The following is a 19,445-nucleotide window of genomic DNA, read 5'->3' on the forward strand; positions in this document are numbered from 1 at the left end:
AAATAAATTGAACCCACGACAAAGTTGAGGATCGTTCAGTATAATTAAAATGTTGGATGTGCCACAAGCTTTCTTTTACTATGCGATTAATCAGGCCAGTTCCATTCCAATAACTTCCGATAAAGTTGTGCAGCAAATTTTACGTCCAAAGCCAATAGGATCCCTGGCCAATACTGCCTTATATATGTATGTATCTCAGACTCTCGGCCCCCTCAAAGCTAAAAGAATCTGCGATAGAAGCTTCTTAGGAGAAGCAAATCCGAGATGTGATTAGTCAAATGTCTAAAAGAAAAGAATTCATTTGCTAAACAATAGAAACGTCATGCTTATGCAACCAGATGCGTGCTGTATATTCGTAGTCATAAATATATTTCGTTTGACATCCCTTTTGTCGATAAACCAGATAACAAAAAAATAAAAAAACAAAAATAAAATAAAATTTAAAAAAAAAAAAATATATATATATATATATATATATATATATATATAAACATTTACAATTAACGACAACTTGGAGCATGATTAAATGTATTATTTAGTTGTTCTATCTTGATATTCTTACCTGTTAATAATTCATATAAGCACCAACAAGAACTACAATGATGGACAGATAAAAATAATTTAGTTTTGTATTTTTAGAGTATACACAGAAATTCACAGATTGATATATTTCAACTATTTTACACGTAAAGATTTTGTATACATTCATAGAAAAACTAAACACGACTTTGCATCTCAGTTATGAAAATATTTTAACTACAATAAGTACAGATATAAAATATTCTCTGCTGACAGTTGGAATGAAATTTTACTGTATAATTTATTCACATACTCCATTGGATGGGACAGTCAACAAACATGATACATTTGAATATTCTTAGAGTATGGATATAGGACATATAAATACAAATACAAATATATATATAATCGAGAGATTCACGATAGACAAGGGCCAAAACTCAGAACCAATGCCAGCCTAATGAAATAGCACTAATATCAAGTGTAAGAAATTGAATTTGAGATTAGCTGATTTCTAAAATCTATATGTAGATAGTTACTAAAAAGACCCTGAGGCACTTGCCTAACAACAAATATATCTCAAATTTATTGTTAGTTATTGGCCCTATGGACAGAAAAGATATAAATGGATAATAATAAATGCTCGTAATGAATTTCCATCTACGGCAAGCCGACGATGAAAGAACATATAGAGAATTGTTTCATTTTTGTTCAATACTTTTTTTTTTTTTTTTAATTTTGTTTGTTTATAAATACTGCGCTCGCAATTTTCTTTTTGTTTTTCTCTCTCTCTCTCTCTTTTCACTTTGGTGCTAAAAACTGTACTCTGCTAACAAATCGTTTAAAACAAATTGAACTTAACTTACCTAATTCTGCCTAACTCTTTGGTCATGTTGAACTTTATTGGCTCACTAGAAATAGTCGCCAGCCGCTGCATACGCCCTGGGACAATGTTGCTCTGCATACTTGCCATAGGCGGTACTCGAACCAACCTTGATGGCCAATTGCTTGGAGTGCTTGTTCCACACGTGCACCAGAAACGAGTCTTTCGTATGGGCCATCGTCTGTTCGAGCAGTTGCGGTTCGAAGAAGTGCCGCCAGTGCTTCCAGGGTACGGCGTAAAATGCATTACGATCGAATACCTTGAAACCACGACAGCGTTTTCGATCCTCTAGCATTAGTGCAATGTCCTTGGTGGCACAAATCTTTTGGGCGACACGCGTTATAACACCAGGTCCATTGTTACCCCAGTCACTGCCATCGAAATTCCTTTGGAAATCCTGCAGACACGCCTCGGCAATCTCATGGCCAAAGCCAGTTGGTGCCAGGCTCATGACACCAGCGGCCAAATGAGTATTTGATTCGGCGCCAGTATAGTTGGGCGGCACATCCTCCATGCTGCGCAGCATAACTACATCCATATCTAAATAGATGCCACCATACCGGTATAGAGTTAGAAATCTCAAAAAGTCTGATATATGCGAGAAGAGATAGCTGAATATAGAAAACAGTTCATTTAATTATACATTAATGGAATATAAATTCAAGCTCACCTTGAACGAAACAGGCGTCCATCCTTTAGCCATTCCTCAATGGGCGTGCCGGCTGCATACCGCCAAAGATTTAATTGTCGTAGATGTACGTTTTTATAGCTAAGAATGGCATCGATAATCGACTGATGGCGCTGATAGCCACTGCTGCCGCCTGTGCTGCTGTTGCCATAATGTAGATAGGTGGGACTAGCAAATAGGACAAAAACTTGAAAATTCGGATTGTGCAATGCGGCCGATTCAATGGCGCAGGCCTGTCGAGCCGTCAACTGCAACATATTGTACTGTGAATCAGGACGCTGTCTTTTGCGTTTCGGCCGATGGCAGCTGGTCTCATGAAAAAAAATGCTGCGTCCAGGTATTGGCTTTGGCTCTGTTGTTAGCACATCGTCCAAAATTCTTGGCACTGGCGCATTGCCATCTGTTACTGGACCACTGGATGCCGATTCTGCCGGCTCGGTCTCAATGAAGCAGAGCTGTACATTTGTTTGCCATCTATATGTTAGCAGTATGCCCATCAAAAGCAAAAGCATTAGCCCCAGGAACAGCATTCGCAGCCGTCCATTGTTCAGAAAGCGCGCTAGCACCAGGGGCAAGCGTAGTAACATAATGAACGGGTGCCTAACACCTACACACGCATGCATGCACACACACACACACAACAGACGCAGACGAACGCAGTGTAAAATACATAAGGGGAAAAAAAGAAGAAATCACTGAGTTATTGTAAACATGTTAACATCTGATTGATCCAATACTTACTTAATGTTTATTTAAACAAACTCATTCTGTTATCATTGCTTGACAGTTGCGCAAACAATATGTACATATGTATAAAACGAATAAATGGCCCATATGGAGACGCAAATTGACAAGGAAAGCTATTAAATTAAGCTAAGAAATTGTTTCGTTTAGTCTCTGTAAATATACATAGATGAATCTCTAGCCATAAATGTATGTAGTTTTTGTTTTTTTACACTAAGCTAATAGCTTTTATTAATAAGGCAATAACAACTTTTCAAACAGAACCGAATGAGTAAATTCTTCGATATGAGCAATTACCAAATTATATTAACAATTCATTAGTACAACAGAACTAGAAAAAAAGCAGTCGTCTAAGTGGATTTGTTGTTTTGCAACGATAATAAAGTTTCTGCACAATGAATAATGATATTACTCATTTAATTATATATTTAACGAATAGAATTTGTCCAACAGATCCTAATGAGTAAAGTCATAAAATTATCGTTTCACAATTATGGAACATCGATAGTCTCAAGATGAATACGTCATGCCTTTTGATTATCGATAAAATACATATATCGTGTATTGTGGTCACCCTAAAGAACAAAACATAAAAAGTGCAGCAAAAAATGATAAATATCGTTAATAGTGTTATAAAGAACACTTCTTTTAAATATTAACAAACACATATTTATTAAACCAAACAAACCAGGAACTGTAAAGTAGTGTAACTAAGATTAATTTTATTAACTCAAATCTAAACATCTAAAACAATTATAATTCATTTAAGTGAAAAAAAAAATCTTTCTGAAGAAGTTACCGGAATACATAAGTATTTTTATCTTTATGCCACCAAATTAAACCAATTCAAATTTTACAAAATTTAGCATACTTTAAGAAAACCAACGCCAAGAGTAGCAATTTTTTCGATATATCGATGCTGATACGATATTGATCTGATATCTCTGCAGCAAATAGACGAGTAAATCTGCCACCAAAAAAGTAAAGGGTGCTGCTGATAAGAAATTATCGAAGGCTGTGCTGACCAAAAAGAGCACCGACAAAAAGAAAGCGGACAAAACAAAGGCCAAAGATGCTAAGAAAGTAGGAAGCATTAAAGCAAAGCCCACAACAGCAAAGGCGGCAAAGTCAAGCGCAGCAAAGCCAAAGACCCCGAAACCTAAAACTACAAGTGCTAAGCCTAAAAAGGTTGTCTCGGCAGCATCACCGAAAAAAGCAGCTGCAAAGAAGCCAAAAGCAAAAGCTGCGTCCGCAACAAAGAAGTAATTTCACTTCGAAATTACTCGGCGGAAACGAATTTCAAAACTATGAAATTTGCAATTAATCAAAGTCCTTTTCAGGACTACTATTACATATTTCCAAGAGAAAAAATACTTTCATAAACATATATATGTAGGTCAATATAAAAGGAGAAAGCTAATTTAGCCAAAAGTTGCTAGATTATTATTTATTTAATGCTACAAAGAAATTCAGGCAAGATTATAATTTTCAATGTTTGTTCTCTTTTTATTTTTACTTGGATAGTTGTTCTGGTTGGGCTTCTTTTCGCTAAAAAATATTGCTCTTTACCATAAACCATAGCTCGCAAATGACTGTTAACACTTTTTCTTTGTCTGCAAATAAGTGTCTTTCACTGACACAATCAAAAAAACTGAGACAGAAACTGTTTTTGTCGCGTCTGGCTTAGCTCGCTCGCGCTCTGAGCGAGACAGTTATTTCTGTTTTCGTTTCGCTCAAGTCAAACACTGAACGTTTGCTTGAGTTAAATGAAGCAAACTGTCAGTTGCGTTTGTATGGGTAATCACGCGCGATTGTTGCGTTCTTTTTGTAATTATGTATACATGTATTTACATGCACACGAAGGCAAAGATCATTTCTGTTGAGTTTTTTAGTCAAACTGTCTTTTGCTTTACGCGACACTCATTTGAGAGCGTCCCACGAATGAGTCATTGCAATGCGTCTGACCGAAACAGATTTTAAAGAAGATTTTTGATAGTTTTTCGTTCTTGTTGGGCTTGCTTCTGTACATTATATCACTCACAATAATTCATTGAAATATTTAAAATTCTTTGAAAAAAGATTTGTGGCCCTGAAAAGGGCCTTTTGCTTTCGGATGTTCTGCATACATCAAGCCAAGATTTACTTGGAGCTAGTGTACTTGGTTACTGCTTTGGTTCCTTCACTGACAGCGTGCTTGGCCAACTCTCCGGGCAACAGAAGACGGACTGCAGTTTGGATTTCCCGACTGGTAATCGTTGAACGTTTGTTGTAGTGTGCCAAACGAGAGGCCTCAGCAGCAATACGCTCAAAAATGTCGTTCACGAAGCTGTTCATGATGCTCATTGCTTTCGACGAGATTCCAGTGTCAGGATGGACCTGCTTTAGCACTTTGTAAATATAGATGGCATAACTTTCCTTCCTCTTGCGCTTCTTCTTCTTATCATTCTTGGTAATATTCTTCTGGGCCTTGCCAGCCTTTTTGGCTGCCTTTCCACTTGTCTTAGGCGGCATTATTATTATTGTATTATTCACTCAAGTTCACTTTTACTCACTTCCCAAATGTTTGACAGAAATATTCACTTGGTCAACATTTGTGGGATTTTTCGAACAACCTTTTCATGTTTGTGTACAGCACAACTCACCCTCTTCAGCTGAAAAAGTAGTTAGGTAAAAAAGTATAAGTAGACATGATGCGAATGTTGAGCATTCGATTCTTGTTTGTTGAGTGGAAAAGTGTAAAAAGAAAAAAATAAATATATAATGTCTGGTCGCGGTAAAGGTGGAAAAGTGAAGGGAAAGGCAAAGTCGCGCTCAAACCGCGCTGGCCTGCAGTTTCCCGTTGGTCGTATTCATCGGCTTCTTCGCAAGGGCAACTATGCCGAGCGTGTTGGTGCCGGTGCTCCAGTTTACTTGGCGGCTGTTATGGAATATTTGGCCGCTGAAGTTTTGGAGTTGGCTGGTAATGCAGCCCGCGACAACAAGAAAACCAGAATTATCCCTCGCCATCTGCAATTGGCCATCCGCAACGATGAAGAGTTGAATAAACTCCTTTCGGGCGTCACTATTGCCCAGGGCGGTGTGTTGCCTAACATCCAAGCAGTTCTGTTGCCTAAGAAGACCGAAAAGAAGGCTTAAATTACGAATTAATGCACATCTAAACCAAAACCAAACGTCCTTTTCAGGACGACCAAATATGCAAAAGAGATGCGATTTTTCATGTATTAGTCTAAATAAATATACAAATATAATTTAATATAAGAAAAAAATTTTAAATAAAACAATCTTGCGTGATGGTACAATAGTACAGTCATTTTTTCATTCATAGTCATTCACGTGTCGAAACGTTGAAATACTGTTGGTCGACGGTCGACAGTGCTGCCAACTTTTCCGGGCAAGAAAATACTAAATTATCCTTTTAAACCTGCTAGAAACGGCTAGATCAAGAATAGCCAGAAATATAGTCATTTCAGTTTTTATACCCTAAACCCATTGAAAATGGGAAATTGTGGTATAAAATGATATATTTTGTTGATCAGGGCGACGAGCCAAGTCGATTTAGCCCGGTCCGTCCGTTCGTATATATGAACGTGCCAGCAGCTAGATTAAAAAGGCCAGATCTGGCCGGTAAAAGGCTAAGTTGGCAGCTCTGCTGGTCGATCTGAGTGCATAGAATAATATTTTCTGCTAATACGACATCGTACTCTTTCTTGGTCGGATACAAAATATATACATCATTGTTCGTCTGTTCCAATATATATTGCAGCTAGACTGGACTAGTAGCGCAAGATAAGTATAAACTTTTTTAACGAGAATCGAATATCATATTTTTCAGCTCTTTTAAGGAAATATATTGGTGGTCCTGAAAAGGACCGATTGTTGTGAAAATAAGTTGCTTGTTGTACTCGTTTTTTCTTAACCGCCAAAACCGTAGAGTGTACGACCTTGCCTCTTCAATGCATAGACAACATCCATGGCTGTGACTGTCTTCCTCTTGGCATGTTCGGTGTATGTGACAGCATCGCGAATAACATTTTCCAAAAAGACCTTAAGAACGCCACGGGTTTCTTCATAGATTAGTCCAGAAATTCGCTTCACGCCACCACGACGAGCTAAACGACGGATAGCTGGCTTCGTGATACCCTGGATATTATCACGCAACACTTTGCGATGACGCTTTGCACCTCCTTTACCCAAGCCTTTGCCACCTTTACCACGACCAGTCATTTTTCACTTTTTATGTATATATATACGCACTTCACGAATGTCAGCAATAAACTGATGTGTGCGTCGCAGAACCACTCCTATTTATACTGAGATATCCGAAAACTTAAGAGAGCAACTAATGCTTGCATCCTGCTCACACACTACCCCTGCGACACTTACAACAGCAGAAAAGAGCAGAGCAGAGCAAGAGCGCATAGCATTTAACACGATCACGAATATGTCGATCTCTTTCTAACGCACCACCACTTTTCTATATAAGCAGGCGTTTCGAGTTGCGATCATTCAGTTTTAAATTGTGACAGTGTAAGATAGTATTGTGAAAAAAAACGAAGAAAGATGGCTCGTACAAAGCAGACCGCTCGCAAGTCTACTGGAGGCAAGGCTCCTCGTAAGCAGTTGGCTACTAAGGCAGCACGTAAAAGTGCGCCAGCTACTGGCGGTGTGAAAAAACCTCATCGCTATCGCCCTGGTACAGTTGCACTGCGTGAAATTCGTCGTTACCAGAAGAGCACAGAATTGCTTATTCGCAAGTTGCCGTTCCAGCGTTTAGTCCGTGAAATCGCTCAAGACTTCAAGACTGACCTTCGTTTCCAGAGCTCAGCTGTGATGGCTCTACAGGAAGCTAGCGAAGCCTACTTGGTTGGCCTATTCGAAGATACAAATTTGTGCGCCATTCATGCTAAGCGTGTCACCATCATGCCCAAGGACATTCAACTGGCTAGACGTATCCGTGGCGAGCGCGCTTAAATTGCTTCGCTATTCTATCTTGTATTTATTACAAGCAACATCCAACAAATCGGTCCTTTTCAGGACCACAATATTTCTAACAAGGAGAATCTTATTTTCGCTTAAACTACTATTTTCAGATTTTAGTTGATCTCAAAAATAAATCGATCGATCGATCGATCGTCCTACAATATATAAATTGAAAATATATCTCGAATATGATTGAAAACTATCATACGTGTAAGGAATATATTTTATTTATTTATTTATTTTTACAGAACAATAAATATAGCTTTATTGAACTAGCAAAAAAGTTGCATTTTTATAAGGCGTTTGGTGTAAATTAAACATTTTCAGTAGTTAGCCAATTGCGATTCAATTGAGATCTGACTTATTTCTGATCGTGTGTTTTTTTTTTTTTAACATTTTGATATACACGTAAAAGGATTTTAAATATTTTTTATAATTTTTGCCTTATGTGCCTTGTGTGTCTCATAAGACAAAATAATATTTTAACGCTGATGTATTTCTTTGCGCAAGATTAGTGTATCTGAAATGTAATGATGAATATGATGGTATGAAATGATTATATGTTTGAAGTAAGTAAGGAAATTATTCATATAATATTTGCATTCTAATTTTTAAATTTATATTTATTACTATATTTATAATGTTAAGGAGAAAATTTTATTTTTCTGAACGATTTTTGTTTAGCGTTGGCTCAAAAGTGCCACTGTTTTTAACGGCAAATGGTTTTGTGGAAATCATAATTGAAAACTCTATTATACGTATAAAGAAAATATTTTATTTATTTATTTATTTTTACAGAACAATATATATAGCTTTATTGAACTAGCAAAAAAGTTGCATTTTTATAAGGCGTATGGTGTAAATTAAACATTTTCAGTAGTTAGCCAATTGCATTCCAATTGAGATCTGACTTATTTCTGATCGTGTGTTTTTTTTTTTTTTTTTAACATTTTGATATACACGTAAAAGGATTTTAAATATTTTTTATAATTTTTGCCTTATGTGCCTTGTGTGTCTCATAAGATAAAAATAATATTCTAACGCTCATGTATTTCTTTGCGCAAGATAAGTGTATCTGAAATGTAATGTTAAATATGATGGTATGAAATGATTTTATTTTTGAAGTAAGTAAAGAAAATATTAATATAATATTTGCATTCTAATTTTTAAATTTATATTTATTACTATATTTATAATGTTAAGGAGGAAATTTTATTTTTCTGAACGATTTTTGTTTAGCGTTGGCTCAAAAGTGCCACTGTTTTTAACGGCAAATGGTTTTGTTGAAATCATTTTTAATATATAAATCCATTGCGTTTGTTCATATTAATGGTTGCATTCAATTAACAAATTAATAAATTATTATCTTTTAAATTTATATATTAACATTTTTATTATTATCTAATTAAAAACATGGTTTTTCCAATATAACTTATTTTGCATTCACACAAACTTCAACTTTGAGGGGCAATAAAAAATCATGAAATTATAAAAATGTAAGTAAAAACTAATTTTATGAATTTTTCAAACATTTGAGAATACAATCTAAAACATATTTAGTGTGGATATAAAATTTAAACTGTTCAAAAAGACAAGTCAATAAAATGGTAATTGTAAACTTTTGCGTATCGTACATTCAATGGCACAAACATTCTCGTTCGGCCTTCCTCCTCGATTCTCATTCAAACGGGTGACCAAATTTCATGGTATTTTCGAAATAAACAATAAGTAAAACGTTGCGTTTTGTTTGTTATAAAGTGAAAAGTAAAGAAGTGAATAATACAATATGTCAGATTCCGCAGTTGCAGTATCCGCGTCCCCTGTAACTCCCCAAACAGCCTCAGCTGAGAAGAAGGTGGCTGCTAAAAAGCCTGCATCTGCATCCGCATCTAAGGCAAAGAAAGCGGCGGCTCCTCCAACACACCCACCAACTCAGCAAATGGTGGATGCATCGATAAAAAATCTAAAGGAACGTGGAGGCTCATCACTTTTGGCTATTAAGAAATATATCAGTGCCACTTACAAGTGCGATGCCCAGAAACTGGCTCCTTTCATTAAGAAGTACCTGAAGAATTCAGTTGCGAGTGGAAAGTTGATCCAGACAAAAGGGAAGGGTGCATCTGGTTCATTTAAGCTGTCTGCATCGTCCAAAAAGGAGCCCAAGCCAAAGGCATCCTCCATAGAGAAGAAATCTAAGAAGGTAACTGCATCGGCAGCAGCCAAAAAGAAGAGTATATCTGCCACCAAAAAAGTAAAGGGTGCTGCTGATAAGAAGTTATCGAAGGCTGTGCTGACCAAAAAGAGCACCGACAAAAAGAAAGCGGACAAAACAAAGGCCAAAGATGCAAAGAAAGTAGGAAGCATTAAAGCAAAGCCCACAACTGCAAAGGCGGCAAAGTCAAGCGCAGCAAAGCCAAAGACTCCGAAACCTAAAACTATAAGTGCTAAGCCTAAAAAGGTTGTCTCGGCAGCATCACCGAAAAAAGCAGCTGCAAAGAAGCCAAAAGCAAAAGCTGCGTCCGCAACAAAGAAGTAATTTCACTTCGAAATTACTCGGCGGAAACGAATTTCAAAACTATGAAATTTGCAATTAATCAAAGTCCTTTTCAGGACTACTATTACATATTTCCAAGAGAAAAAATACTTTCATAAACATATATATGTAGGTCAATATAAAAGGAGAAAGCTAATTTAGCCAAAAATTGCTAGATTATTATTTATTTAATGCTACAAAGAATTCTAAATAACAATTTTTAAGCCCGAGCAACGGAGGCCTTCAGGCAAGATTATAATTTTCAATGTTTGTTCTCTTTTTATTTTTACTTGGATAGTTGTTCTGGTTGGGCTTCTTTTCGCTAAAAAATATTGCTCTTTACCATAAACCATAGCTCGCAAATGACAACACTTTTTCGTTGTCTGCAAATAAGTGTCTCACTGACACAATCAAAAAAACTGAGACAGAAACTGTTTTTGTCGCGTCTGGCTTAGCTCGCTCGCGCTCTGAGCGAGACAGTTATTTCTGTTTTCGTTTCGCTCAAGTCAAACACTGATCGTTTGCTTGAGTTAAATGAAGCAAACTGTCAGTTGCGTTTGTATGGGTAATCACGCGCGATTGTTGCGTTCTTTTTGTATGTATGTATACATACATACAAAAGATTTTTGATAGTTTTTCGTTCTTGTTGGGCTTGCTTCTGTACATTATATCACTCACAATAATTCATTGAAATATTTAAAATTCTTTGAAAAAAGATTTGTGGCCCTGAAAAGGGTCTTTTGCTTTCGGATGTTCTGCATACATCAAGCCAAGATTTACTTGGAGCTAGTGTACTTGGTTACTGCTTTGGTTCCTTCACTGACAGCGTGCTTGGCCAACTCTCCGGGCAACAGAAGACGGACTGCAGTTTGGATTTCCCGACTGGTAATCGTTGAACGTTTGTTGTAGTGTGCCAAACGAGAGGCCTCAGCAGCAATACGCTCAAAAATGTCGTTCACGAAGCTGTTCATGATGCTCATTGCTTTCGACGAGATTCCAGTGTCAGGATGGACCTGCTTTAGCACTTTGTAAATATAGATGGCATAACTTTCCTTCCTCTTGCGCTTCTTCTTCTTATCATTCTTGGTAATATTCTTCTGGGCCTTGCCAGCCTTTTTGGCTGCCTTTCCACTTGTCTTAGGCGGCATTATTATTATTGTATTATTCACTCAAGTTCACTTTTACTCACTTCCCAAATGTTTGACAGAAATTCACAGCTTGGTTAACATTTGTGGGATTTTTCGAACAACCTTTTCATGTTTGTGTACAGCACAACTCACCCTCTTCAGCTGAAAAAGTAGTTAGGTAAAAAAGTATAAGAGACATGATGCGAATGTTGAGCATTCGACTCTTGTTTGTTGAGTGGAAAAGTGTAAAAAGAAAAAAATAAATATATAATGTCTGGTCGCGGTAAAGGTGGAAAAGTGAAGGGAAAGGCAAAGTCGCGCTCAAACCGCGCTGGCCTGCAGTTTCCCGTTGGTCGTATTCATCGGCTTCTTCGCAAGGGCAACTATGCCGAGCGTGTTGGTGCCGGTGCTCCAGTTTACTTGGCGGCTGTTATGGAATATTTGGCCGCTGAAGTTTTGGAGTTGGCTGGTAATGCAGCCCGCGACAACAAGAAAACCAGAATTATCCCTCGCCATCTGCAATTGGCCATCCGCAACGATGAAGAGTTGAATAAACTCCTTTCGGGCGTCACTATTGCCCAGGGCGGTGTGTTGCCTAACATCCAAGCAGTTCTGTTGCCTAAGAAGACCGAAAAGAAGGCTTAAATTACGAATTAATGCACATCTAAACCAAAACCAAACGTCCTTTTCAGGACGACCAAATATGCAAAAGAGATGCGATTTTTCATGTATTAGTCTAAATAAATATACAAATATAATTTAATATAAGAAAAAAATTTTAAATAAAACAATCATGCGTGATGGTACAATAGTACAGTCATTTTTTCATTGAAATACTGTTGGTCGACGGTCGACAGTGCTGCCAACTTTTCCGGGCAAGAAAATACTAAATTATCCTTTTAAACCTGCTAGAAACGGCTAGATCAAGAATAGCCAGAAATATAGTCATTTCAGTTTTTATACCCTAAACCCATTGAAAATGGGAAATTGTGGTATAAAATGATATATTTTGTTGATCAGGGCGACGAGCCAAGTCGATTTAGCCCGGTCCGTCCGTTCGTATATATGAACGTGCCAGCAGCTAGATTAAAAAGGCCAGATCTGGCCGGTAAAAGGCTAAGTTGGCAGCTCTGCTGGTCGATCTGAGTGCATAGAATATTTTCTGCTAATACGACATCGTACTCTTTCTTGGTCGGATACAAAATATATACATCATTGTTCGTCTGTTCCAATATATATTGCAGCTAGACTGGACTAGTAGCGCAAGATAAGTATAAACTTTTTTAACGAGAATCGAATATCATATTTTTCAGCTCTTTTAAGGAAATATATTGGTGGTCCTGAAAAGGACCGATTGTTGTGAAAATAAGTTGCTTGTTGTACTCGTTTTTTCTTAACCGCCAAAACCGTAGAGTGTACGACCTTGCCTCTTCAATGCATAGACAACATCCATGGCTGTGACTGTCTTCCTCTTGGCATGTTCGGTGTATGTGACAGCATCGCGAATAACATTTTCCAAAAAGACCTTAAGAACGCCACGGGTTTCTTCATAGATTAGTCCAGAAATTCGCTTCACGCCACCACGACGAGCTAAACGACGGATAGCTGGCTTCGTGATACCCTGGATATTATCACGCAACACTTTGCGATGACGCTTTGCACCTCCTTTACCCAAGCCTTTGCCACCTTTACCACGACCAGTCATTTTTCACTTTTTATGTATATATATACGCACTTCACGAATGTCAGCAATAAACTGATGTGTGCGTCGCAGAACCACTCCTATTTATACTGAGATATCCGAAAACTTAAGAGAGCAACTAATGCTTGCATCCTGCTCACACACTACCCCTGCGACACTTACAACAGCAGAAAAGAGCAGAGCAGAGCAAGAGCGCATAGCATTTAACACGATCACGAATATGTCGATCTCTTTCTAACGCACCACCACTTTTCTATATAAGCAGGCGTTTCGAGTTGCGATCATTCAGTTTTAAATTGTGACAGTGTAAGATAGTATTGTGAAAAAAAACGAAGAAAGATGGCTCGTACAAAGCAGACCGCTCGCAAGTCTACTGGAGGCAAGGCTCCTCGTAAGCAGTTGGCTACTAAGGCAGCACGTAAAAGTGCGCCAGCTACTGGCGGTGTGAAAAAACCTCATCGCTATCGCCCTGGTACAGTTGCACTGCGTGAAATTCGTCGTTACCAGAAGAGCACAGAATTGCTTATTCGCAAGTTGCCGTTCCAGCGTTTAGTCCGTGAAATCGCTCAAGACTTCAAGACTGACCTTCGTTTCCAGAGCTCAGCTGTGATGGCTCTACAGGAAGCTAGCGAAGCCTACTTGGTTGGCCTATTCGAAGATACAAATTTGTGCGCCATTCATGCTAAGCGTGTCACCATCATGCCCAAGGACATTCAACTGGCTAGACGTATCCGTGGCGAGCGCGCTTAAATTGCTTCGCTATTCTATCTTGTATTTATTACAAGCAACATCCAACAAATCGGTCCTTTTCAGGACCACAATATTTCTAACAAGGAGAATCTTATTTTCGCTTAAACTACTATTTTCAGATTTTAGTTGATCTCAAAAATAAATCGATCGATCGATCGATCGTCCTACAATATATAAATTGAAAATATATCTCGAATATGATTGAAAACTATCATACGTGTAAGGAATATATTTTATTTATTTATTTATTTTTACAGAACAATAAATATAGCTTTATTGAACTAGCAAAAAAGTTGCATTTTTATAAGGCGTTTGGTGTAAATTAAACATTTTCAGTAGTTAGCCAATTGCGATTCAATTGAGATCTGACTTATTTCTGATCGTGTGTTTTTTTAAAAAACATTTTGATATACACGTAAAAGGATTTTAAATATTTTTTATAATTTTTGCCTTATGTGCCTTGTGTGTCTCATAAGACAAAATAATATTTTAACGCTGATGTATTTCTTTGCGCAAGATTAGTGTATCTGAAATGTAATGATGAATATGATGGTATGAAATGATTATATGTTTGAAGTAAGTAAGGAAATTATTCATATAATATTTGCATTCTAATTTTTAAATTTATATTTATTACTATATTTATAATGTTAAGGAGAAAATTTTATTTTTCTGAACGATTTTTGTTTAGCGTTGGCTCAAAAGTGCCACTGTTTTTAACGGCAAATGGTTTTGTGGAAATCATAATTGAAAACTCTATTATACGTATAAAGAAAATATTTTATTTATTTATTTATTTTTACAGAACAATATATATAGCTTTATTGAACTAGCAAAAAAGTTGCATTTTTATAAGGCGTATGGTGTAAATTAAACATTTTCAGTAGTTAGCCAATTGCATTCCAATTGAGATCTGACTTATTTCTGATCGTGTGTTTTTTTTTTTTTAACATTTTGATATACACGTAAAAGGATTTTAAATATTTTTTATAATTTTTGCCTTATGTGCCTTGTGTGTCTCATAAGATAAAAATAATATTCTAACGCTCATGTATTTCTTTGCGCAAGATAAGTGTATCTGAAATGTAATGTTAAATATGATGGTATGAAATGATTTTATTTTTGAAGTAAGTAAAGAAAATATTAATATAATATTTGCATTCTAATTTTTAAATTTATATTTATTACTATATTTATAATGTTAAGGAGGAAATTTTATTTTTCTGAACGATTTTTGTTTAGCGTTGGCTCAAAAGTGCCACTGTTTTTAACGGCAAATGGTTTTGTTGAAATCATTTTTAATATATAAATCCATTGCGTTTGTTCATATTAATGGTTGCATTCAATTAACAAATTAATAAATTATTATCTTTTAAATTTATATATTAACATTTTTATTATTATCTAATTAAAAACATGGTTTTTCCAATATAACTTATTTTGCATTCACACAAACTTCAACTTTGAGGGGCAATAAAAAATCATGAAATTATAAAAATGTAAGTAAAAACTAATTTTATGAATTTTTCAAACATTTGAGAATACAATCTAAAACATATTTAGTGTGGATATAAAATTTAAACTGTTCAAAAAGACAAGTCAATAAAATGGTAATTGTAAACTTTTGCGTATCGTACATTCAATGGCACAAACATTCTCGTTCGGCCTTCCTCCTCGATTCTCATTCAAACGGGTGACCAAATTTCATGGTATTTTCGAAATAAACAATAAGTAAAACGTTGCGTTTTGTTTGTTATAAAGTGAAAAGTAAAGAAGTGAATAATACAATATGTCAGATTCCGCAGTTGCAGTATCCGCGTCCCCTGTAACTCCCCAAACAGCCTCAGCTGAGAAGAAGGTGGCTGCTAAAAAGCCTGCATCTGCATCCGCATCTAAGGCAAAGAAAGCGGCGGCTCCTCCAACACACCCACCAACTCAGCAAATGGTGGATGCATCGATAAAAAATCTAAAGGAACGTGGAGGCTCATCACTTTTGGCTATTAAGAAATATATCAGTGCCACTTACAAGTGCGATGCCCAGAAACTGGCTCCTTTCATTAAGAAGTACCTGAAGAATTCAGTTGCGAGTGGAAAGTTGATCCAGACAAAAGGGAAGGGTGCATCTGGTTCATTTAAGCTGTCTGCATCGTCCAAAAAGGAGCCCAAGCCAAAGGCATCCTCCATAGAGAAGAAATCTAAGAAGGTAACTGCATCGGCAGCAGCCAAAAAGAAGAGTATATCTGCCACCAAAAAAGTAAAGGGTGCTGCTGATAAGAAGTTATCGAAGGCTGTGCTGACCAAAAAGAGCACCGACAAAAAGAAAGCGGACAAAACAAAGGCCAAAGATGCAAAGAAAGTAGGAAGCATTAAAGCAAAGCCCACAACAGCAAAGGCGGCAAAGTCAAGCGCAGCAAAGCCAAAGACTCCGAAACCTAAAACTATAAGTGCTAAGCCTAAAAAGGTTGTCTCGGCAGCATCACCGAAAAAAGCAGCTGCAAAGAAGCCAAAAGCAAAAGCTGCGTCCGCAACAAAGAAGTAATTTCACTTCGAAATTACTCGGCGGAAACGAATTTCAAAACTATGAAATTTGCAATTAATCAAAGTCCTTTTCAGGACTACTATTACATATTTCCAAGAGAAAAAATACTTTCATAAACATATATATGTAGGTCAATATAAAAGGAGAAAGCTAATTTAGCCAAAAATTGCTAGATTATTATTTATTTAATGCTACAAAGAATTCTAAATAACAATTTTTAAGCCCGAGCAACGGAGGCCTTCAGGCAAGATTATAATTTTCAATGTTTGTTCTCTTTTTATTTTTACTTGGATAGTTGTTCTGGTTGGGCTTCTTTTCGCTAAAAAATATTGCTCTTTACCATAAACCATAGCTCGCAAATGACAACACTTTTTCGTTGTCTGCAAATAAGTGTCTCACTGACACAATCAAAAAAACTGAGACAGAAACTGTTTTTGTCGCGTCTGGCTTAGCTCGCTCGCGCTCTGAGCGAGACAGTTATTTCTGTTTTCGTTTCGCTCAAGTCAAACACTGATCGTTTGCTTGAGTTAAATGAAGCAAACTGTCAGTTGCGTTTGTATGGGTAATCACGCGCGATTGTTGCGTTCTTTTTGTATGTATGTATACATACATACAAAAGATTTTTGATAGTTTTTCGTTCTTGTTGGGCTTGCTTCTGTACATTATATCACTCACAATAATTCATTGAAATATTTAAAATTCTTTGAAAAAAGATTTGTGGCCCTGAAAAGGGCCTTTTGCTTTCGGATGTTCTGCATACATCAAGCCAAGATTTACTTGGAGCTAGTGTACTTGGTTACTGCTTTGGTTCCTTCACTGACAGCGTGCTTGGCCAACTCTCCGGGCAACAGAAGACGGACTGCAGTTTGGATTTCCCGACTGGTAATCGTTGAACGTTTGTTGTAGTGTGCCAAACGAGAGGCCTCAGCAGCAATACGCTCAAAAATGTCGTTCACGAAGCTGTTCATGATGCTCATTGCTTTCGACGAGATTCCAGTGTCAGGATGGACCTGCTTTAGCACTTTGTAAATATAGATGGCATAACTTTCCTTCCTCTTGCGCTTCTTCTTCTTATCATTCTTGGTAATATTCTTCTGGGCCTTGCCAGCCTTTTTGGCTGCCTTTCCACTTGTCTTAGGCGGCATTATTATTATTGTATTATTCACTCAAGTTCACTTTTACTCACTTCCCAAATGTTTGACAGAAATTCACAGCTTGGTTAACATTTGTGGGATTTTTCGAACAACCTTTTCATGTTTGTGTACAGCACAACTCACCCTCTTCAGCTGAAAAAGTAGTTAGGTAAAAAAGTATAAGAGACATGATGCGAATGTTGAGCATTCGACTCTTGTTTGTTGAGTGGAAAAGTGTAAAAAGAAAAAAATAAATATATAATGTCTGGTCGCGGTAAAGGTGGAAAAGTGAAGGGAAAGGCAAAGTCGCGCTCAAACCGCGCTGGCCTGCAGTTTCCCGTTGGTCGTATTCATCGGCTTCTTCGCAAGGGCAACTATGCCGAGCGTGTTGGTGCCGGTGCTCCAGTTTACTTGGCGGCTGTTATGGAATATTTGGCCGCTGAAGTTTTGGAGTTGGCTGGTAATGCAGCCCGCGACAACAAGAAAACCAGAATTATCCCTCGCCATCTGCAATTGGCCATCCGCAACGATGAAGAGTTGAATAAACTCCTTTCGGGCGTCACTATTGCCCAGGGCGGTGTGTTGCCTAACATCCAAGCAGTTCTGTTGCCTAAGAAGACCGAAAAGAAGGCTTAAATTACGAATTAATGCACATCTAAACCAAAACCAAACGTCCTTTTCAGGACGACCAAATATGCAAAAGAGATGCGATTTTTCATGTATTAGTCTAAATAAATATACAAATATAATTTAATATAAGAAAAAAATTTTAAATAAAACAATCATGCGTGATGGTACAATAGTACAGTCATTTTTTCATTGAAATACTGTTGGTCGACGGTCGACAGTGCTGCCAACTTTTCCGGGCAAGAAAATACTAAATTATCCTTTTAAACCTGCTAGAAACGGCTAGATCAAGAATAGCCAGAAATATAGTCATTTCAGTTTTTATACCCTAAACCCATTGAAAATGGGAAATTGTGGTATAAAATGATATATTTTGTTGATCAGGGCGACGAGCCAAGTCGATTTAGCCCGGTCCGTCCGTTCGTATATATGAACGTGCCAGCAGCTAGATTAAAAAGGCCAGATCTGGCCGGTAAAAGGCTAAGTTGGCAGCTCTGCTGGTCGATCTGAGTGCATAGAATATTTTCTGCTAATACGACATCGTACTCTTTCTTGGTCGGATACAAAATATATACATCATTGTTCGTCTGTTCCAATATATATTGCAGCTAGACTGGACTAGTAGCGCAAGATAAGTATAAACTTTTTTAACGAGAATCGAATATCATATTTTTCAGCTCTTTTAAGGAAATATATTGGTGGTCCTGAAAAGGACCGATTGTTGTGAAAATAAGTTGCTTGTTGTACTCGTTTTTTCTTAACCGCCAAAACCGTAGAGTGTACGACCTTGCCTCTTCAATGCATAGACAACATCCATGGCTGTGACTGTCTTCCTCTTGGCATGTTCGGTGTATGTGACAGCATCGCGAATAACATTTTCCAAAAAGACCTTAAGAACGCCACGGGTTTCTTCATAGATTAGTCCAGAAATTCGCTTCACGCCACCACGACGAGCTAAACGACGGATAGCTGGCTTCGTGATACCCTGGATATTATCACGCAACACTTTGCGATGACGCTTTGCACCTCCTTTACCCAAGCCTTTGCCACCTTTACCACGACCAGTCATTTTTCACTTTTTATGTATATATATACGCACTTCACGAATGTCAGCAATAAACTGATGTGTGCGTCGCAGAACCACTCCTATTTATACTGAGATATCCGAAAACTTAAGAGAGCAACTAATGCTTGCATCCTGCTCACACACTACCCCTGCG

The 19,445-nt window shown here is 37.3% G+C and overlaps 12 protein-coding genes and 2 pseudogenes across 13 annotated transcripts; 7 read left to right on the plus strand and 7 right to left on the minus strand.

Moving 5' to 3' along the window:
• Nucleotides 1-605: 605 nt before the first annotated feature.
• On the minus strand, nucleotides 606-3,315 carry alpha4GT1 (alpha1,4-galactosyltransferase 1). 2 transcript variants are annotated; one of them, XM_089463387.1, is made up of 4 exons: nucleotides 3,132-3,315; nucleotides 2,832-2,963; nucleotides 2,073-2,697; nucleotides 606-2,013 (listed from the first exon to the last, which is right to left on the minus strand). In XM_089463387.1, exons 3-4 carry the CDS (start codon nucleotides 2,675-2,677, stop codon nucleotides 1,431-1,433), a joined length of 1,188 nt encoding a protein of 395 aa, XP_089319513.1. In that variant the 5' UTR covers nucleotides 2,678-2,697; nucleotides 2,832-2,963; nucleotides 3,132-3,315; the 3' UTR covers nucleotides 606-1,430. The 2 variants fall into 2 exon arrangements, with proteins under 2 accessions (XP_089319513.1, XP_017860413.1); XM_018004924.2 differs by having other exon boundaries at nucleotides 2,832-2,987.
• Nucleotides 3,316-4,914: 1,599 nt separating this feature from the next.
• Nucleotides 4,915-5,413, minus strand: LOC149269751 (histone H2B). The gene has a single exon (XM_089463417.1). It carries the CDS (start codon nucleotides 5,343-5,345, stop codon nucleotides 4,974-4,976), a length of 372 nt encoding a protein of 123 aa, XP_089319543.1. The 5' UTR covers nucleotides 5,346-5,413; the 3' UTR covers nucleotides 4,915-4,973.
• A 112-nt stretch (nucleotides 5,414-5,525) lies between these two features.
• Nucleotides 5,526-6,026, plus strand: LOC149269752 (histone H2A). Its single transcript, XM_089463407.1, has one exon. The coding sequence runs from the start codon at nucleotides 5,595-5,597 to the stop codon at nucleotides 5,967-5,969; it is 375 nt and encodes a 124-aa protein (XP_089319533.1). The 5' UTR covers nucleotides 5,526-5,594; the 3' UTR covers nucleotides 5,970-6,026.
• Nucleotides 6,027-6,684: 658 nt separating this feature from the next.
• LOC149269753 (histone H4) lies at nucleotides 6,685-7,124 on the minus strand. Its single transcript, XM_089463422.1, has one exon. It carries the CDS (start codon nucleotides 7,056-7,058, stop codon nucleotides 6,747-6,749), a length of 312 nt encoding a protein of 103 aa, XP_089319548.1. The 5' UTR covers nucleotides 7,059-7,124; the 3' UTR covers nucleotides 6,685-6,746.
• Nucleotides 7,125-7,323: 199 nt separating this feature from the next.
• LOC149269754 (histone H3) lies at nucleotides 7,324-7,876 on the plus strand. The gene has a single exon (XM_089463398.1). It carries the CDS (start codon nucleotides 7,395-7,397, stop codon nucleotides 7,803-7,805), a length of 411 nt encoding a protein of 136 aa, XP_089319524.1. The 5' UTR covers nucleotides 7,324-7,394; the 3' UTR covers nucleotides 7,806-7,876.
• A 1,637-nt stretch (nucleotides 7,877-9,513) lies between these two features.
• On the plus strand, nucleotides 9,514-10,423 carry LOC149269755 (histone H1 pseudogene; annotated as a pseudogene).
• A 78-nt stretch (nucleotides 10,424-10,501) lies between these two features.
• On the minus strand, nucleotides 10,502-11,563 carry LOC149269756 (histone H2B). The gene has a single exon (XM_089463415.1). It carries the CDS (start codon nucleotides 11,493-11,495, stop codon nucleotides 11,124-11,126), a length of 372 nt encoding a protein of 123 aa, XP_089319541.1. The 5' UTR covers nucleotides 11,496-11,563; the 3' UTR covers nucleotides 10,502-11,123.
• A 115-nt stretch (nucleotides 11,564-11,678) lies between these two features.
• Nucleotides 11,679-12,176, plus strand: LOC149269757 (histone H2A). Its single transcript, XM_089463408.1, has one exon. It carries the CDS (start codon nucleotides 11,745-11,747, stop codon nucleotides 12,117-12,119), a length of 375 nt encoding a protein of 124 aa, XP_089319534.1. The 5' UTR covers nucleotides 11,679-11,744; the 3' UTR covers nucleotides 12,120-12,176.
• A 629-nt stretch (nucleotides 12,177-12,805) lies between these two features.
• On the minus strand, nucleotides 12,806-13,245 carry LOC149269758 (histone H4). The gene has a single exon (XM_089463423.1). The coding sequence runs from the start codon at nucleotides 13,177-13,179 to the stop codon at nucleotides 12,868-12,870; it is 312 nt and encodes a 103-aa protein (XP_089319549.1). The 5' UTR covers nucleotides 13,180-13,245; the 3' UTR covers nucleotides 12,806-12,867.
• A 199-nt stretch (nucleotides 13,246-13,444) lies between these two features.
• LOC149269759 (histone H3) lies at nucleotides 13,445-13,997 on the plus strand. Its single transcript, XM_089463394.1, has one exon. The coding sequence runs from the start codon at nucleotides 13,516-13,518 to the stop codon at nucleotides 13,924-13,926; it is 411 nt and encodes a 136-aa protein (XP_089319520.1). The 5' UTR covers nucleotides 13,445-13,515; the 3' UTR covers nucleotides 13,927-13,997.
• Nucleotides 13,998-15,629: 1,632 nt separating this feature from the next.
• LOC149269760 (histone H1 pseudogene) lies at nucleotides 15,630-16,538 on the plus strand (annotated as a pseudogene).
• Nucleotides 16,539-17,179: 641 nt separating this feature from the next.
• LOC149269761 (histone H2B) lies at nucleotides 17,180-17,682 on the minus strand. The gene has a single exon (XM_089463414.1). The coding sequence runs from the start codon at nucleotides 17,608-17,610 to the stop codon at nucleotides 17,239-17,241; it is 372 nt and encodes a 123-aa protein (XP_089319540.1). The 5' UTR covers nucleotides 17,611-17,682; the 3' UTR covers nucleotides 17,180-17,238.
• A 111-nt stretch (nucleotides 17,683-17,793) lies between these two features.
• Nucleotides 17,794-18,291, plus strand: LOC149269762 (histone H2A). Its single transcript, XM_089463405.1, has one exon. It carries the CDS (start codon nucleotides 17,860-17,862, stop codon nucleotides 18,232-18,234), a length of 375 nt encoding a protein of 124 aa, XP_089319531.1. The 5' UTR covers nucleotides 17,794-17,859; the 3' UTR covers nucleotides 18,235-18,291.
• A 629-nt stretch (nucleotides 18,292-18,920) lies between these two features.
• LOC149269763 (histone H4) lies at nucleotides 18,921-19,360 on the minus strand. Its single transcript, XM_089463420.1, has one exon. The coding sequence runs from the start codon at nucleotides 19,292-19,294 to the stop codon at nucleotides 18,983-18,985; it is 312 nt and encodes a 103-aa protein (XP_089319546.1). The 5' UTR covers nucleotides 19,295-19,360; the 3' UTR covers nucleotides 18,921-18,982.
• Nucleotides 19,361-19,445: the final 85 nt, after the last annotated feature.

The sequence above is a fragment of the Drosophila arizonae genome, chromosome 3 (assembly GCF_054131065.1).
Source record: "Drosophila arizonae isolate 15081-1271.41 chromosome 3, UAZ_ARI_1.0, whole genome shotgun sequence".
In the NCBI taxonomy this organism is placed as follows: domain Eukaryota; kingdom Metazoa; phylum Arthropoda; class Insecta; order Diptera; family Drosophilidae; genus Drosophila; species Drosophila arizonae.

Coding starts and splice junctions, on each gene's coding strand:
- alpha4GT1 (XM_089463387.1), bottom strand. CDS start 2,677: ATGTTACTACGCTTGCCCCTGGTGCTAGCGCGCTTTCTGAACAATGGA. Junction 2,014..2,072: donor GGACGCCTGTTTCGTTCAAG/GTGAGCTTGAAT, acceptor TTCTATATTCAG/CTATCTCTTCTCGCATATAT.
- LOC149269751 (XM_089463417.1), bottom strand. CDS start 5,345: ATGCCGCCTAAGACAAGTGGAAAGGCAGCCAAAAAGGCTGGCAAGGCC.
- LOC149269752 (XM_089463407.1), top strand. CDS start 5,595: ATGTCTGGTCGCGGTAAAGGTGGAAAAGTGAAGGGAAAGGCAAAGTCG.
- LOC149269753 (XM_089463422.1), bottom strand. CDS start 7,058: ATGACTGGTCGTGGTAAAGGTGGCAAAGGCTTGGGTAAAGGAGGTGCA.
- LOC149269754 (XM_089463398.1), top strand. CDS start 7,395: ATGGCTCGTACAAAGCAGACCGCTCGCAAGTCTACTGGAGGCAAGGCT.
- LOC149269756 (XM_089463415.1), bottom strand. CDS start 11,495: ATGCCGCCTAAGACAAGTGGAAAGGCAGCCAAAAAGGCTGGCAAGGCC.
- LOC149269757 (XM_089463408.1), top strand. CDS start 11,745: ATGTCTGGTCGCGGTAAAGGTGGAAAAGTGAAGGGAAAGGCAAAGTCG.
- LOC149269758 (XM_089463423.1), bottom strand. CDS start 13,179: ATGACTGGTCGTGGTAAAGGTGGCAAAGGCTTGGGTAAAGGAGGTGCA.
- LOC149269759 (XM_089463394.1), top strand. CDS start 13,516: ATGGCTCGTACAAAGCAGACCGCTCGCAAGTCTACTGGAGGCAAGGCT.
- LOC149269761 (XM_089463414.1), bottom strand. CDS start 17,610: ATGCCGCCTAAGACAAGTGGAAAGGCAGCCAAAAAGGCTGGCAAGGCC.
- LOC149269762 (XM_089463405.1), top strand. CDS start 17,860: ATGTCTGGTCGCGGTAAAGGTGGAAAAGTGAAGGGAAAGGCAAAGTCG.
- LOC149269763 (XM_089463420.1), bottom strand. CDS start 19,294: ATGACTGGTCGTGGTAAAGGTGGCAAAGGCTTGGGTAAAGGAGGTGCA.